Source organism: Rattus norvegicus, chromosome 9 (assembly GCF_021556685.1).
Source record: "Rattus norvegicus strain SHRSP/BbbUtx chromosome 9, alternate assembly SHRSP_T2T, whole genome shotgun sequence".
Classification (NCBI taxonomy): domain Eukaryota; kingdom Metazoa; phylum Chordata; class Mammalia; order Rodentia; family Muridae; genus Rattus; species Rattus norvegicus.
In genome coordinates this window covers 107,838,782-107,857,306 of record NC_141542.1, presented here as the reverse complement: position 1 = coordinate 107,857,306, position 18,525 = coordinate 107,838,782, and the positions used below count along the sequence as shown (strand labels likewise).

The window sequence follows — 18,525 nt, the reverse complement described above, 5'->3', positions numbered from 1 at the left end:
CCTTAATTTTATGTTTTAAATTGAACTGATTTCTACTCTTTGCTCTTGCCTTTTTGTTGTTTATTTGGAGTTTACTTTGTTTTTGTTTTAATTTCTTTTTAAATATTTTATTTATATGAGTACATTGTAACTGTCTTCAGACACACCAGAAGAGGGCATCAGATCCCATTACAGATGGTTGTGAGCCATGTGGTTGCTGGGAATTGAACTCAGGACCTCTGGAAGAGCAGCCAGCCCTCCTAACGGCTGAGCCGTCTCTGCAGCCCTTGTTTTAATTTCTTAAAGTGAAGCCTACCGACACTGTAACAAGATTGTCTTTTCTAACACCCTCTGGGCATTGCATATCTTGATATCTTGTGTCTCCATTTTTATTCACTGCAAAGTGCCTTCTAATTTTCCTCATTTGTGAGATGTTGCTGTTTGAGCCAGGGTTCCATGTAGCCCAGACTCCTTATGTGTCGAGGATGACCTTGAACTGCTGATTCTCCTGCCTCCACTTATCAATGGACTTAACAGCTGGGACTGCAGCTGTGTGCACTGAAGAGCATTATTTAGTTTACAAATGCTTTGGCTTCCCTCCTCTCCCCTTCCCTCTTCCCCCCTTTCTCTTTTTTCTTTTTTTCTAGACAGGGTTCTGCTATGTAGCCCTACCTGTCCTGGAACTCACTCTGTAGATCATGTTGGTCTCAAACTCCGTGATCCACCTCCCTCTGCCAAGTGCTGAAATTAAAGGGGTGCACTAACCACTACTTGCCAAATTTTTGGCTTTTACAGATAACTTTCTGCCTTAATTCTGTTTTAGTAAAATAAGTTTATTTAGTTTTTGACTTGTGGCCTTTTAAGCTTAATGGTACTTTGTTTTATGGGCCTGAAGGTGTCTTTCTTAGTGCCTACTCTGTGTGGTAAAGGACAATGAAAAAAGTGCACCTGCTGTTTTTGCACAGTGTTGTGTAAATGTCACTGAGTCGCGCGCGCGCGTGTGTGTGTGTGTGTGTGTGTGTGTGTGTGTGTGTGTGTATGTGTTTTCTACCCTGCTAGTTTTCTGTTTGCTGTTGTGCCAGTCCCTGAGAACAAGCATGGAGCTCTCAGCTGTAATGGTAGATGTGCCCATTTCCTTCATGCTTTTCTTAGTTTTGCTTCTCGTGGGAAACATGGTTTTTATTTACTCTTCAACTGACTGATCTCTCTGCCATTAGGAACTGGGCCTCTCGTCTTGTGTGATAACTTGATTCTAAAGTTTATTTGGCTAGATGCTAATGTCACCTTCACAGCTTGCTCTTGTTTAATGTTTGTGTGTTGGCGTCTTTTGTCACTGTTGTAAACAAATGCTTGACAGAGACAAGTGAGAGCCTAGGATTTCTGAGGGTTCAGTTGATCGTGGTGGGGAGGGTATGGTAGAGCAGAGCAAGTCAAGTCCTAGTGGGCTAGGAGGTAGAGAAAGATGGGTTGCTGGTGTTGGGCTGGCGATTCCATTCCTCTCATTCTCTGGGCCCCTCAGCTTATGGGGTGGTGCTTTCACTGAGTGCTCGGCTGCTCACAGGAAGGCCTCACAGACAAGACACACTAGGGAAGTTCCTCATCTCTTGAGTGGTTCTGAATGGAGTCAGTTGGATAGTGGAGCATAATCTACAGGGTTTGTGTGATGGATCTTTCCCCATCTGTAGTTTATTTGTAATTTCACAGTTAGGTGCAACTCTGGGAAAGAATATATTGTGTAGTCTTGCCATCACTGACATTGCATAAGTATTACATAGGCTGAGATGGCCACCACAATGTCACACGATCATCCTCTTCAATGGGATCACTGCTGTATTTGCTATATGTGGTCTGTTGTTGACTTGAAAGTCATTATGTGGCATGTGCCTAGACTAAAAATGTGTTCTTATAGGTAGCACATTGCTGGGCCTCTGTTGCTTGACAAACGCTGATATTACATAAATAAGTGACCATCTCTGTCTCTAGACGGTTTCCAGTCCCACCTCATGGTGGTTCTTTCTATCTGGTATAAAAGAAAACACTCTATTAGCACATCTGACAAGCGCTACCCTTAGTGGAGACAATTTGACAAGGTCATCAAGGTACAGGTGAGAGTAGGCTCAGTTGTCCATGATTCCCAAATTTAGAAGCATTTTCTCTTCATACTGTTATTTAAATTGTTGTCACAGTTTTAAAATCTTATAGTTCTGCATTATTAGACTTTTCGGTTAGGACTATTGAGGGTCTTTTTTGAGCTCTGGTAATGTTTTCCTTTTATTGTGCATTTCCGTAGTGTGTTGCTGATGAACCTCATCCTTCCCCTATGCCCTGATATTTTAGTTTTCATTTTTGGCAAGTGTGTGTCTTCCCAGAACATTGTATTGTGCCACAACAAAAACTCCTGGGTTCTGTTACAAGAAGGGGCTCATCTCCATCAGTGCTTCTTAGACAGCTTGCTGGAAGCCTTGGGTGGGAGCTGCAATCCTGGGAAGCTGACATATACCCTGTAGGAAGGGACAGTGGCTTGGGCGGCCCTTTGGTCTGGGGGCTGTCCTATGAAGGCTGTCCTATGAGGGTAAATGCAGCAGACTTCATCCAGGCCTGCCAGTAGGTGTTCCAGAACCCTAGGAGGCCACCTCAGAACACAATGCCTGGGTTAGAAGAAGAAAGCTTTTTAGAAGTTTGGCTAGAATGGTCATCAGGAAAAGAGTGAGGCTACATCAAGGCTCACAAGTGCAGTAGTGGAGAGCTGACTGTTTAAAGCTGACTTAAATGGCATTAGGACCACAATGAAGAATACTGATTGCACTGGCTGGTGTTGTGTGTCAACTTGATACAAGCTAGAGTTGTCAGAGAGAAAGGAGCCTCAGATGAGGAAATGCCTCCATGAGATCTAACTGTAAGGCATTTTCTCAGCTAGTGGTCCAGCCCAGTATGGGTGGTGCCATCCTCGGGCTGGTGGTCCTGGGTTCTATAAAAACAAGTCATGAGGAGCAAGCCAGTGAGCAGCACCCTCCATGGCCTCTGCATCAGCTCCTGCCTCAGGTTCCTGCCCTGCTTGAGTTCCTGTCCCGACTTCCTTTGATGATGTATTATGATCTGGAAGTATAAGCCAAATAAATCCTTTTCTCCCCAACTTGCTTTTTGGTCATGGTGTTTTGCTGCAACCATAAAAACCTGACTAAGACAATGATACTTTGGAAGATCTCATCAGTCATGTGCAGAATGTACCAGAGAGGCTGCCTGGGAATGCAGAATAAACAACAGATGTGTCTGAGGCAAGAGGGGTTGGATCTATGGCGAGAGTCCAGCCAGCAGTATAGAATCTCTCAAGAAGCCAGAATGAATTGAATAAAAATAATCAAAAGTGACTGAGCATTCTTCCAGAGCAGGAAGAGGGAGGCACATTCAAAGGGTCTTGCTGTGATCAAAATCAATCAAGAGACACGCAGTGGCACATTGTCTGACAATATTTTTAAGTTTCCAGACTAAGAAAAGACAAAGTAGCATGTAGGCAGAAGAAAATGAGAGTCAGCTATCCCGAGCCCCAGACGTTACATAGACAGGAACTCTGGAGGGTGGCGTTAGGATATTCCATGGTGCCAAGGAAACAGTGTTCCAGGGCGGATGGTTGTGTCCTGAGACAAGCTGTGTGCAGGATGGATGCAGAGTTGCACGAGAGTCACAGGGTTTGCAGGATTGTGCCACCTGCATTCCTTTCAGGGAGTGGTGTCCTGACCGAGAGCAGTACAGGTTCTGAATCTGAGGATAAAAGTCGTGGTGTCATTGGGTGCAGATCAGCTGACATAAAGGCGAGGGCCACAGAGTTGCAGGCAATAGTGTAAAGCTGGAAACTACCTTGAACAACCCACCATTCCAGAGCAGCCTTTGACATGGCCGTCTGATTAGTTGCAAGTGGCTGGGGAATATAGTGCACTTGCTTAAATAAAGCAGTTTAGGCTGTGATGGTGGTGGATGCCTTTAATCCCAGCACTCAAGGCAGGCCAGTCTCTTTGAGTTCAGGACCAGCTTGGTGTAAATTATGAGACAGTCTCAAAACAAACAAACAAACAAACAAAAAAAGACAAAAAAAAAAAAACAAACGACAAAAGGACTCATCACATTCTTAGAGATGAAATAGATACCTCAGCAGGCACTGGAGCCACAGTCAGGTAGTCCTGGAGTGACGTGGGCTTGTCTGAAGTGACTGCGTCGTGGAAACTGGAGAATCTATTCAACCCATGGGTCTCATATTATCAGGGCTTTTGATGGTGCCTTGAAACCTGCAGTCTTCCAAAACCTTGTATAGGTCAGGGAATCCTCCAAAAGATTTACCAAGTGATGCAGAGTGACCTTGGAGAGCGGCTGCCCTGGGTAGGATGTTATTTGGTTCTATGGATAAAAGGCAGAGAAAGATGACAACAGGGGAGATCTGAGTTTGAATGTTGCTAAGCACCTGCCTCTTTGGAAGGGCTACCCCAGGTAGCTTCGAGATCTTCTGCATGGTTATGCATTCCTTAAAAACCTGGAAAAGTGTAGTTATAAAGTTGGGCACATGGGGGATAATTTATGGCACTTAAGTGGGGGAGCAGAATTTGGACTCAATTTTATGGTGGCAGCTGTGTGCGGAGAAGTCTGGATGGGCACTTCTCAATGAGAAGGGAGGGCAGGGCACTGGAATTTATTTCTGTGTATTTCAGCAAGTGTAGTGCAGGTTGGGATATCCACGTCACTGGCAGGATTCTGCTATACTACTTCCTCCCAAAAGCTGATGGTGGGGAAGTTTCTGGAAGGGTGGTTGATATCTCTAAATCAGACTTTCAACTGAGGTTGATTTTGGCCCCCCTGAGACACTTCTGACTATCTTGATGGGGGATGCTGCTGGCATCTTGTTGGGCAGAGGTCAGGGACACTGCTGGCTATCTTGTCATGAGTGTAACAGCTCTACAGCCCAGCCACTAGGTCACTGTTCTATGATGTCAGCAGTGCAGCAGTGAAGAGGAACACTGGTGTCAGATGTTTTGTTTTTTTCCTCACGTGATTTACAACAAACTTCAGTGGTTTGTGTTGCAAAATGGCTTAGTATGAATTGCCTTTTCCAATTCCTGGGTTTGTAAAGAAAGAGTAGAGTAAAAACCATGGCCTATTTCCTTTGTCAGGCATGGTGGTGTTCACATCCCAACTGAGGGCTCCTTTCTTCTTTGACGGTGCAGGTTCATCTCTGCAAGGCCAGGTGACAACTTCTGCTCTTCTTGTGGATTACTTGGTTTACAAGACGCTGCCAGTGGGACTTCGAGTTTGCGCAGCTGGGACCCGGGCCTCCTCAGTTTTGTACCTGCATGTTCTCGTGGGAATTTGGAGCGTGTTGGAGCCACTGTTTACCTGGACATCTTGAGCCATTTCGAACTTAAGGCACTGACGCTGCTAGCAATGAGCTCCCAAAGCCATCCAGGTAAGGCCTGCACCTCCCTTCAGTTATGAGCATTCTTTTCTACAGATGTGTTACTGCTGTCCCTGCAGCCTGCTTGTTCTGTTTCAGATTTTGCTTTCCTGTGGCAGTTGCTGTAGGTTTGCAGCATCAGCAAGCGCTCAGTATCTGTGTGTTCTTGTCTTTTGGTTCAAGGGGCTGATGTAGAGTTCCCAGGGATTCAGAGGATGCCCTGGCTTTGTCTGCCCAACCCAATGGCAGGGAGTTGCTTTGATGCCAGGAAAAAGACTTGTTTTTGAGTAGGCTATGGATAATAGGTAACTTGCAGAGCGAGAGTCTTGTCAGGGTAAGTGAGGAACAGTGCTGCTGTGATGACCCTGGGTGGGATGGAACCTTGGTTCTACGCAGCCTTTCCAGTGTCCTTGGTTTGTTTTCTTTGGTGCCATGTTAAGCATTTCACATGCCTTTCTGCTTGTCAACAGCCTATTTGGAACTGCTGGGACAAAGGACTCATACAGGGTCACAGAGCCAGAAGGGTAGAGCAGAGAGACTGCATGCTTGGGCCTTAGCAAATACATATGGGACTTGGCCTTAGAAAGTAGCAACGCATGAACCAGGTTAAATGTCGGGAGCCCTGCCTGGCCCACCTTAAGGTGAGGGTCTCCTGTAGAACCCTTGGCTGTTTTGGGCTACTTCTAGTGCATTGTGTAGTCGCTAAGGCTTTAGGTGTAGGAACTGTCTTGAGCACACACAGGAGGCTGGACAGATGCTAGGATGGATGCTTGAGGAATTGTCAGGCTGCTTGCCTGCCTCTGAGCCTGCTCCATTGGAGCAGAGGTTTCGGGTCGAGGCCATTTCCTCTAGGACTGCCTGAAACAGAGTGGTCACACATACTTCTCTGGGGCATCATTGTTTAATCTGAGAGTTTTAGAAGGCAGAGCTCTAGGGTTTATTTAGGTAGGAGGGTTTTATTGATTTAGTTGTTCATGTATTGATTGTTGTAAAGAAATGGTTTATGGTTGATTGCAGGGAAAGTTAAGCTGTGTAGACTGAAATGTTTACAGTAGATACTGATGATGTAGTTATGTCCTCCTCTGCAGTGAGATGGACACGTGTGTCTTCCCCATGACAACATGCAGAGACACTGGGCCCATATCTGTATGTGAAGGCGTGTGGTAGAGATTTTCTGTTAGTGTAATGTGAATATTTTGGATGCCAGTGTGCACATAAGCCCAACATTCCTCTGACAGTTTGTGTGCCGTTGTGATTAAGGCAGTGTTCATGACAGCTCCATGTTGACATTGCACAATGACTATAATATATCATGAACAGTACTACAAGTCTCCTCTCCTCTGATAACTTCTGAGATGCTAAAGCTGGGCCATCAGACACACAGGTTTAAAATGTCTTCAGGGTGTCTGTGGAACAGAATGTTGTCTGACTGAACTTCGTAATTGCAGTGTGTAAGGAGGCGTAGTTTCTTACCTTTTCACCACTTCGGTGCTTGGAAGAAACTGTTTTATTTCTGCTAGCGTGCTGGAAAAAATGACTATGTTCTTTTTGCTTTTTAAATGGTGCACATTCTCTGTGACCTGACACAGATGCAATCAGATCTTGTGCATGCTACCCAGGCATTTAAGGAAAGCATGTTCTCATTATTATGTTGTTGGTCTGAAGAAGTCTGCAAGTATATCTTAGACCGTATTTAAAATTCTCCCACATGCAAGACCTAGTTATGTTCAGGAATATCTGTACCTTCTCTCTACATGTTACATATCTATTAACTCAGTTGAGTTTTTAGGTCAGGATGACCTCTACTCTTTGCTTGATTTCTGAGAAAAGTATAATTTTCTATTGTAGTTAAAATTTTGGTATAGTCTTTTAACATTATTAATCATTTTTCCTCTATATATTTCAATATTTTCCTCTAGTGCTTAATGAAAAATTAATGACTATTCTTTTGGTTAATGAGGTCTCTTACCAGAGCACATTGTTTATTTTGTTCTGTAAAATACTTGCCTGTTTTTGGCTAATGGGTCTTGTCCTATCTACTTATCTTTGAGTTTTCCCAGCCATCTTCTTCAAGCTTTATCCTCATAAATGGGGACAGCTGGATTCTGACTTTTCTCCCCCAGCTTCTTTGCCCTTTGCATGGGAAATTTTACTCATTATTCTGTCTGTCTGTCTGTCTTTTTCTCTGTCTGTCCGTCTCTCCGTCCCTACCTTCCTGCTTTCTTTGATTTGTTGAGTATCAGACTTGGGGCTCCTTGCATATCAGGCAAATGCTCCACTGCTGAGCTGCACCCCTATCCCCTCTGCTTGTTTCTGTCTTTGAGCTACTGGGTGCCTCTTTCCCTCATGTCAGGTTGTGCGTCTCTGTGTCTTCTTGCAGGGGATCAGATAGAGCTGCCTTGGGCTGAGACCATTCTTTTCCCCAGAATGCTTGCATTAACTGTGGCTGGGCTGCTTGTTCAGAGCTTGGAGCTTGCTGATACTCCTGCCTCTCCAGCCCTCTCTGGTCTTCTACAGATTGTGTTCTACAGCCATATAGCAGATGCCTTCCACATGGCTTACCACAGTTCTGAATGGCTGAGAGAGAAGCTGGCTGTGTGCCTAGGCCATAGGTCCTTCCTGGTGACACTTGCTTGATGGCCCTGTGGTTTCAGATGAGTCCTCTGGGCTTTTCCTTTTGTTAGACATTGCTTTGAATCCTCCTACAGTTTATTTATATTTTGAATTTAGTGGATTTCAGGAAGAGAATGAATAGACAATAAACTAATTCATTGATTCTTTTTTAATAGTGGGGAGTTTTAATATATTGGGGGTTTGAATCTTGCGCAGGTTAATTATAGCATATACCACAGAGCTCCCCAACTTTCAGCTTGCTGTCTGGAACAGAAAACTTCTGACTGTGCTGGGACAAAGCTAGGGAACCAGGATAGTCATGTTGTTCCTTGTCACTAACTCTTAGTTATCTGTCTTCCTTCCTCTGTGACCCCAGTGTCTTCCCTCTGGCCCCATGCCCTTGCCTGCCTGGCTTACTCTTGCCTGCTCCTGTGTGGCCTGGCGCAGTGCTGGTGGCACATCAGGCCCTGGTGGAGCTCTGTGGCCTTTGGGTCCTCTCACATTGGCAGGGCAGCTTGGCTTTGGCCTGGTGATGAAGTGGCCTTTTTATTTGCTGTGTATAACTCCTCTCTCCTCTGTTTTCCTTTAAACTCCCTGTGGTGCTGGGTGAGGCCTGCGTTATGATTTTATTGCTCTTCTTTCTGGACTTTGCTAGAGCCAGGCCCTGGCTCTCTGACGTAAAAGCCTCCTAACTGTTGGGATTTATTGCTCTAAATAACTGTTTCCAGTACCGTGAGCAGCCGGAGGAAAGGGCTTGGGTTGGTTCAGCTTGTGAGGACTGTGGAAAGAGGCTCTGAATGGTATTATTGGTCTCATCCTGCACTGAAGCCCTCACTGTTGAGATGTGCCCAGTCAGGCTGTGGTGAACTCAGCTTTTAGACCTCTGCCTGTGAGGCAGGTCCCCTGTAAATAACAGTGGGAGGACAGATGGGTCCGCTGGAAGAACAAGCAGCCATTCTTTCTTTCCTGTCCCCCTTCCCTTCCAATAATTGCTCTGTCCTTCTTGGTGCTAAAGAACACCTAATATTGATAACTGGCTGTCTACTAGGAGACCCTCATCTGACATGACACTGTATCTCCAGTGTATTTGAACTTCCTTGTGGAAGATCTCTGCTTAGAGAAAATAGGTATCCTGTAGGAGGTGTCTGTGCCAACCTAGCCGATGGCCTCGGGTAGGAAGTCAGTCAGAGCCAGGATCCTTCTCTCTATTTTTCTATCTATCTCTGGATCTCTGTGAGAGGCTTGGTTAGTGTCGGGTTACAAATAAAGTAACTACTTTGAGGGAAGCATGTGCAGTCCAAGATTAGTGCTTTAATTTGGCCATTCTGTGGTTTAATAATATTCTGTCTGAAACATCACATAGAAGGAGCTGAAGGCTGTGTCAACAAAACATAATGACCAAGGTTGTTCTCTGGGCCTAGGCTGAGTTGAGATCTTCCAGCTCCTGTGCTTTAAGTCCTCACTCCCCACCTAACCCAACCCCCACTGTGAAGTTCTGGTTGGCCAGGATCTAACTTTGTAGACCAGACTGGCCTTGAGTTCACAGGAATTTATCTGCTTCTTGCTTCTGAGTGCTGGGATTAAAGGTGCATGCCTGGCCCTAGCCTTCATTTGTATGGTCTTGAGTCTTGCTTATTTTAACCAGTTTGGTTGTCAAGGTTATTATATGGTAATGAAAATATTAAATGGTAGTGAAATTGTATCATAAAGGAATGTTTTTATAACCTTTACACTAGGCTCTGCAGTGTGTATGTTTCAGGGATAGTGCCCAGTAGGGTAGAGAATGAATTTTGTGGGCTGTGGTGCATACAGATGTAGATTCTGGGCTGCTGTTAACAAGTGAGTTGCAGAGTCTGAATGAGGCTTGGTGTAAGAGACACTATAGACCATGCTAATGTCAGACAAGTATGTAACTCTAGCCAGCAGAAGGCTTAGGAGTGTCAGTAAGGAGATAGCCTTATGTAGCATAGCCAGCCAGAGAGGAGCAGCTTAATGCAGATCTGGGAGGGAACAGGAAGGGTACATGAAGTAGCCACTCTGAGGTTGTGGACAGTGGGGGGCAAGACTGAGCTTGTCAAGTGGAGAAGTGACTGTTTCCTTTGTGCAGACATCAGGTTCTCTGGAGAAGGACGTGAGATACCTCAGACAATGGGCCAGAGTTGAGTGGGAGTGTGTTAATCCTGGGAGTGCTTCAGTCTGCTTTCGGAAGGAAAGGCTTCAGAATGCGTCGTGTATTTCGTGCTGCCTCCTGCCCAGCTCCTAGCACACGCATCTAGCTGGCATCTTCCCAGCCACCACCCCACTAGCACGCACAGCTCTCAAGTTGTCACCACCCTGGCTTCTCCATGCCGTGATTATCTGGGATCTTAATCAGTCAAGATTTGTTCTGGAAATCATGTAGACATAAGGACTTATTTTTCAACCTATTTTTTTTTTCAATCTTCAAATTGTGTTTTGTCTTTTAAAAATCACGAATACTCTGTCACTGGGAAGAGCTCAGAATATTCACTGTCAATGGTGTGCTGATGGTTTGTTTTGGCAATTTTCTGAAAATTCTTACACAGTTTGGGGAGCATTTGCATTTGTGTCCTTCTTTCAAAGCCCCCATTGTAGAAATGCAAATTTCTGAGTTCTGAGATGTTGAATGTTAGATGATTAATGATATTGAAATTTAAGAATGAACTCCTGGTATGTATTTGACACAGAAAACTCAATACTCAAATCATTAGGAACCATTGAGCACAGCTTGGTGCTGGAACAGAAAGGCCATAATTGCAGTGCCTGGCAGTGGGGGCAGGTCGTATGTGGACAGGTGTGCAGATGTATACCGCCTCCAGAGCTGGTCTGTGCACGGCCCAAAGCTGCTCAGCTGAAGAACTGGGTCTGTTTAACCGTAGGTGTTTAAAGCTTAGAGTGATCATAAATCAGCATTGATTACTTGCTTACTCCAAGTCAGACACTGCTGTGCTTTTGAGGGACCAAAATGAATAGCAAGTTCGTTCCGAGTTGTGCTTTCCAGTCATTACATGTGTGAGGCACGATAACCTTGTGAAGTGAGCTGGAGCGCCACCGATCCATTGTGTGGGCGAGAAAACATATTGCCTGCCATCAAATAACTGCCTCAGTTGAGGTGGGACAGCACTTCCCAGGCCAGCCAGGACCTGGAGTTCATCACCCACATGCTTCTCTGGACAGCAGAGCTCTGGGCGCTTTGGGCTCAGATAAGTCATCCTCACATGCGCTGGGCTTCAGACCAAGCAGGCAGGGATTGACATTTGGGGGTTGCAGGCACCTTGGGAATGGAGTGATTTTTGCCATGAGAAGGAATGGGCAGATCATAGAAGCTCCCAGAAGAGCTGCATGCATTTAATGAAGATGTTCCCCTTAGAAGGCCTGCATTGGCTAAGTCTGAAGAGCAGGTATAATGCTTGCTGCCTGGGGCATATGGCCTGGTAGAGAGGCAATGCTCAGTATGGAGGGACAGAGTTGGGCCTGCTGTTGCAATCTGTGTTGCCATGATCTTGTCATCTAGATAAAGAGGCTCTGTGTGACCTCACTGCCCGATGTTACCCTCCTCTGCTGCACAGTGTTACCTGAGCCATCCTAGAACTTCTGGTGTTTGCACCATGTGGACTGCATTTTAGGTATGGTTCAGATCTTCTCCGAGCTCTCTTTGCTGGTCCTGGAATGCTGAGCTGAAGGACCTGGGTGGTGCCTGCTGAACCGTGTTAACTTGGGGATCTGGGGGAAACTTGGTGCTTCACCTCAGCACCTCTCTGTCTGCTTATTTTCTGAGAACAAAAGAAACGGACACTCTGAGAAAACTGTAATGATCAAAAGAGAAATGAAGTGAGACAGTAGGCTCACACTCTGCTTTCATCAAGGGCTCTGAGCCCTGCTCAGTGTTTCAGCCATTCCTAACTTGTGCTGTTGCCGTGTACTTGGAAAAGAAATCTACTTATAGGTGATGTTTGTGTGTCTTATACATAAAGTCTGTGGCTAATTTACATATTTCTAAAAGTCACATCAGATAGCATTTGTAAAGAACTGTGAAGTTGGTTAGAGTATCTTGGTGTTCTTGTTTAGTGGTTATAAGCAGGATGAATTGGTTTCCATACAGTGACATTCGCACAAGACCCAAATCAGCTCTGACTCGGTATTCCCTTTAGATGGTGGGATTGGTTGTTGTCCAGTCATGTCAGCCCTTGATGACCGAGATTGGGATGGCAGGTATGTGTTCATGTATGTGTGAGTGCATGTGTGTGTGTGCACATGCATGCGAGTGCATGTCAAGGCCTGGGATGAACCTTGTGTCATCCTCAGGAGCTGCCTACCTTGTTTTTTGACACAAGGTCTCTCACTGAAACCTGAGGCTTGCTGGTAAGGCACCCTTGGTCCTGCCTGGGCAGGGATTCTCAGGGATCCTCTGTCTCCACTTCCCCAGTGCTGATTGCAGATTTATGTCACTGCCACCTGATTTTTACATGGCTGTAGGAGATGACCTCAGTCCTCATGCTTGCACTGTAGGGGCTTTGCTGACGGAGTTCTTCCCCAGCTCTGGTTTTGTTTCTTAGGACTACTCCTTGTATTCTGGTGGTTTAGGTGCGTGTCTCTCTTCCTTCCTGCTGCTGAAATAAAAACCCTTTGATGATATGACTTAGTTTACAGAAACTTGCGGTGCATTTCTGGAGGCTGGAAGGCTAAGATCAGGATGCCAGTGACCGTCTGTTGAGGGCTTCCCTGGCCTCTGCCTCGTCCCACCCTGCTGCATTTTTTTGTGATGGCACCAGGAGCCCCTCCATAGTGAAGGGTACTCCGTGCGCCCAGGATGTCATCCTCACACTTCACCTCTTCCCTGTGGCTCACTTCTATTGCTGCTACCCTGGGTGGAGGACAGCAACATTTAGACCTGCCCAGAAGGTGTCAAAGCCTCCCCTGGAAAGACTGCAGGCCCAACTCTGATTAGTTTGCACTCACAGCTGGTGTGTTCCTCTTACATTCTCCCAGGAACTCTTGGAGAAAGTGGACTTTAATTAGAGCCCTGCTTCTCAGTGGCTTGTTTGCTCAAAACCTCACTATTGGCAGTACTGGTGTTTGGAGAAAACTGGGGTCACAATTTCTAATGCACATAGTCTTTAAGAGCAAGCCAGACTACTTTTAAGAAGCCCCTCCCTCTCATAGCCAGCCAGCAGCATGATGCCGAACTCTTGATGCTCCTTTAGAAAAAAAAAAAAAACATTTATTTATTTATTTAATGTATGTGAGTACACTGTCGCTTTCTTCACATAAACCAGAAGAAGATATTGGATCCCATTACAGATGGTTAGGATGAGACTCTGATCTATGTATTAATCATTAGTCGCTAAGTGTATTAGTCCCTAAATTGGCATTAATTCCATTGCTGGGAATTGAACTTAGGACCTCTGGAAGAGCAGTCAGTGCTCTTAACTGCTGAGCCATCTCTCCAGCCCATGATCTTTATTTTTATCGTCACATGAAGCCATTCCTTGTCAGAGGCTGACGTTCTTTAAGCCCATGCCCCTCTCCCAGACCTGCCTGTACTCTTTGCCCTTGGTCAAGTGCAGTGGCGACTCTTCTGGTTAGTGGCAGTTTTAAAAGAATTGAAATAAAAATAGATTTATTTAATATTATTTTATGCATATGGATGTTTTATCCACATGTATATCTGTATATCATGTGCATCCAGTGTTCACACAGGCCAGAAGAGGGTGTCTAATTCTCTGGAGCTAGAGTACAGAGCCACCAGATGGGAACTAGGATTGGAACTCAGAACCCCTAAGAATCACAAGTCCCCTTAACCACCAGGCGTCTTTGTTCTAGAGAGATATAATGAGTCTTTCTTTCTTACAAACTAGGGGTTAAAAGTATTTAGAAAGTTCGAGGTGGTGCCTGGGGAAGCTGGATGTGAGAAATGCTGACATTTTCCTTGGACAGCATCTGTGTAACATGGAGCCACACAGAGTTCTCTTCCTGCTGGGCCTGGTACTGTATGTGTGAGCAGTTGAGTCCCTTGTGGTCACCTCAGTGATAGTTGAAAGTAGGGGATTAGGGTCCCTTGGAAAGCCTACATGGACATTGGCAGTGAGCAAGAGACCTGAGTGTGGTGGCTGAGAAGTGAACTGGCTCTTCAGTGACTTTTGTCTCCCTCTCACAACATCAGGTGGGTAGCAAGAGAGGGCCTTCTTTGGAGCTGAGGCACTCAGCCAAGGACCAAGGACAGGAAGACACAGATGTTCTCATTGGTGGGCCTTCCACTGGGAATCCTGTGTCTGCAAAAGACATTCCCTTTTGGGAAAGTGGTCTTTTCTAAGTGAGTGTAGGTGTCTCTGTCCTCTGTAGACAGTTGAAAGGTCTATTTGTGTCTCCCTCCATGCAGGTACTATCAGTTTGTCAGGAAGTGCATCTCTAGCACCATTGCTGGGGCTAGAACTGGGGCTGCTGGGGCTGGGCCGGCTGAGTCTCCACTGTGGTCTAGCCCTCGTGGGTCTCCTTTAGCCTACAGGAAAGCATTTTCTGGGCTTTAGCTGGCAGGCTGGGCATTCTTTGAGGTTGTCTTTATGAGGGCTCCTTTCTAGCTTCTGGAAGTAGTCTATTTATTCACTCATCTTTGTCTTCCTGTAATTTGGCCCTCTTCTGTCTTCCCAGGCAATAGTTGCATCTTGTAAACATCCCATGGTAGATAGGAAGGTCATTAGGGTCATGGTCACTTGCAAGGCAGTAGCTGACAGTGCAGTTGAGCTTCGTGGACTAGTTGGCACATACTGGCATGAGAATGCAACCAGTGACTGCCTTTGGCTGGGAGACCTTGAAGCCGGTGTTCTGGATGCTTGCTGGGGCTGTCTTGTGAAGTTGATAAAAGCTGGGAGACTGGCAGCTCTGTGCTGTCTCCCTGCAAATGTCTTTACCAGGCAATAAGGAGTTGGGGTAGCTGACACACAGACATGCCTACAGTGGGAGGACTTTGCTTGGGTAGGGGTGGACAGACATTTCAAGGTATTTGAGTTAGTATATTCATTTTGGTTGACTTGCTTGTTTCAGGCAGTCCTGAAACATATCATATGGCCTAGGCTAGGCTTGAACTCAAGATTCCCCCACCTCAGTCACCTGAGTGCTAGGGTTACAGGCGTGCATGCACTGGGAAGTACATTGAGCTTAAGGCACTGCCTAAAATGGCCCATGTTGATAATATTTTCACTAATGCTGTCTATAAAGCCAAGCTCTACATTTTCTATTCTCAGACCTTTTACAGTTTTTACAAGTCACTGTTAAATTTAGGATGCCTTCTCTTAGCTTGTCTGAGTGTCCTCAAAGTGAGTTTTATACACAGCTGGCTGAAAACAAAAATTCTGCCACTTGGGAAGTTAGCCTGAGCCCCTGATAGATCTCAGCACAGGGCAAGAGCCCCAGGGCTTGTGCTAGGCCCTGCTGCTGCTGCTACTGAAGCTTCCTGCCTGAGTGAGGGCTTTGAGATGTCAGTGTTGGCTTTGTTCTGAATGTGGGCGTTCACAGACCAAGGGGTTGGCGAGCTCAGAGCTCAGAGCTCAGAGCTCGTGGAATGTTTTAGTCTTTGTTAGCTCTAGACTGGGTCAGCCCCCACAGCCACTGCAGTGGACTTAGGGCCCACCTTAGAACAACAGCACAGCTTACATTTGTCCATTTTATATAGTGAACATATCCCTCCCTCTCTACTTTCCTCCTCTCTCCCTTCCTTTCTCCCTCACGTCCTCCCTCCTTTCCTCTCTTCCTGAGACAGGGTTTCTCTGTGTCTCCCAAGCTGCCTTAGAACTCACATTATAGACCAGGCTGGCCTCAAACTCAGAGATCTGTCTGCCTCTGCCTCCCCAATGCTGGGATCAAAGGTGTGCACCATCACTCCCTAAAGAACATTTGAATATCAAACGCCACTTTTAGACTTCCAGTGCCATCCAGTGAATAAGTGTGGATTTAGCCTGTTTATACCATTGAGTCCTAGGCAGGGGTCAGTGAGCCACAAAGGCTACTGGACTTCACAGAGGGGATTAAGGATTTTTAGGATTCTGATCGAAGGTTTGTAGAGGAGGGTGATGGGCAGAAGCTGATGCTGCCAGGATGTGTGGAGGAAGCCATGGAGGCTGTGGAGAGGAAGTTCATTGGCTTCTGGGGGATGGGGCATCTCTGGAGTGCTGGGAGGTGTACTAGGCGGTGTCAGAAGCAATGTGTTTCTCAGCCTGAGCTAAGGCATGGCCCATCCAACCTGGAACTGTTTTCACTGTGCCCTTCTTGGACTTTGTGTCCTCTGTGAGCAGTCTCAGTGCCAGGTTAGCAGGTGGGCTTGTGTTGTACTAGTGCCAGGCAGGTCCTCCAGGCTGTGGATGTGTCCTGGCCTTCCTCAGGTCTCTCCCCTGTTCTTTTTCTTTGTCCCTACTGAAGGTGGAGCAGTGTGCGGAAACAAGCTAGTATTGTAGTCTCATTCATAGCTTGTCCCCAGCCTGGCCTGGGTCCAGTCTGCACTGCATGTATTCCACAGGGGCCTGGCCTGCAGACCTCAGCGGAAGCCAGTTGTCTTGTCTGCTCCTCTGTTCCTGGAAAGCCTTGCCACACACAGCCAGGCTGCTTTGGGTGCATCCGGTCTCCACTGTTGCCGCTTGTTTGGGAGATATTGGCTCTGGTCAGATATGTGGATGTGTTGTTAATTTGTCCTCATTTTTGGAAGGAAATTGGTGGCTCAGAGGAAAGGAAGAGCCACAAAATGTCAAACCTAGCAGTGGCCTCTGACGTGGCTGCTAATCCCCACAATATGGAATGAAGGCGGAAGTGTTGATGTCCCTGCTCACCAGGTTTAGATCGTATTTTAGTGACTTTGGAGTGCTGATCCCTTCCTGTAAGGAGAAACTTTGTAGTGGTCACCAGCATTGCCAAAGTTTTCTATGATTGTAACTTCCCTGGTTAAACCAGTGAAATAGGAGTCCCTGTGTCCATGTGAGCTTAGTGCTGGTGTGAGCTTCTGGTATATCCTTCCCAGAGCTGAAAGATAGATTTGCTGGGGAAGACAGCAGAGTCTCTAGGAGTAGCCTCTTGGTGATACCACATATCCAGAGACTGCTTGCTGTTGCTGCCACACTCCCTGGCGGCTGCTTCTGACAACCAGCTGTCAGTCAAACCATTGTAGAGCAGAGAACATGTGCTAGTTCTAGGGCTGACTCTTAGATATATTCATGGGATGAGAAGGACATGTCATGTCATGGTCTTCCTATGGAATCACATGAAAGTGTCAGGTATAGAAGGGGAGTTTCTACCTTACCTACCAGCCCCTCCCATCTGCTAAGGGTATAAAAAAACCAGAGGCATCCAGGGAAAGTTGGGACTCCTGGATGGGGTCCCAGAATAGGAAACCGGGGAAAATGTAGAAAATCCAAGAAAAAATCATGGTTTCAGCCATTAACTGTCTTACCACTGTTGGTTCCATGGTCTTCTAAGAATCGGTCTCCAAAAATGAAGTCCATTAGCAGGTGCTCCTTCAGGAGTGGTCACTTACCCACTGTGGGGTGTCAGCGTTTAGTGCTTGCTTTGTCCCTTTATGGTTGCATGTGAGGTCACCTGTCTTAAAAAGTCTTCCTTGGTGGGAGCTGAGTTTGTTTTTGGTCTTTACATGTTGTTGTTATAAACACTGAGGCCTAAGAATTCCCGTGAGAGCTTTCTCTTGGCAGATGCCAGCATGGAGACAGGCATGAAGCCTCAGTGGGAGTCCAGGAAAGGAGATCCCCAGACCGGCTCTGCAGAGAGGTGACCACAGTGTATCTGCTCTATGGCAGTCACCTTCCCTGCTTGGGAGTCTTCCTTTGTTTTTTTCTGTCTTAAATGAAAAATTTACGTTTATTTAAATGGGGTCATACAATATTTCCTTTTTTCTGCTTGGGCCCTTTCAACAGTGTGTTTGCAAGATGCATCTGGCAGTGGGTTCATTTCCATTGGTCTATGCTTCATTGAACGGACAGACAGACAGATGGACAGACTAACCCACGCTGTTCTTTTGCTTGCTGCTGCTGATTGCATGGCTTTCACTTGGAGTTCTTCTGTTTGCCACTGCTGCCATAGCTTGTGTGTAGCAGATGATCTGGGCAGAATTGACTGTGACAGTGCTCTGGGCTGTTTGCTCTGTCTGTCCTACATGTACTCTCCAGTATTCTGTCCTGTCTTCTCATTCACCGTTGGTGCTGAATCAAGTCTCCTGTGTTACTGAAGATGCGGATCACTTTCATATGGATGGCCGGCCACATGTGGGCGGTGGGGAAGTTCCCTCCATTCAGTTCCTGGATGGAGAGTCAGAAAACCAATTTGTCTTTCTTTTTCTTTATTGGTTATTCTTACTGCTATTTTCTGACAATCCTGTGGATTGCCTTTCTCTTTCTAGTGTTTTATTTAACAGATGCTTTTAATTTTAATGTACCACATTATTTCATTTGTTTTATTTGTGTCTGTCCAAAGGACTTGAGGAT

General features: G+C 46.1%; 1 protein-coding gene across 27 annotated transcripts in view; it reads left to right on the top strand.

Moving 5' to 3' along the window:
- Hdac4 (histone deacetylase 4) overlaps positions 1–18,525 on the top strand; it is a 246,647-nt gene that overhangs the window by 27,447 nt on the left and 200,675 nt on the right. For all 27 annotated transcript variants that reach the window (XM_087566912.1, XM_087566919.1, XM_087566928.1 and 24 more), the window contains 1 exon segment: positions 5,190–5,428. In XM_087566912.1, the coding sequence (XP_087423038.1) occupies positions 5,407–5,428 (22 nt within the window). In that variant the 5' untranslated portion in view covers positions 5,190–5,406.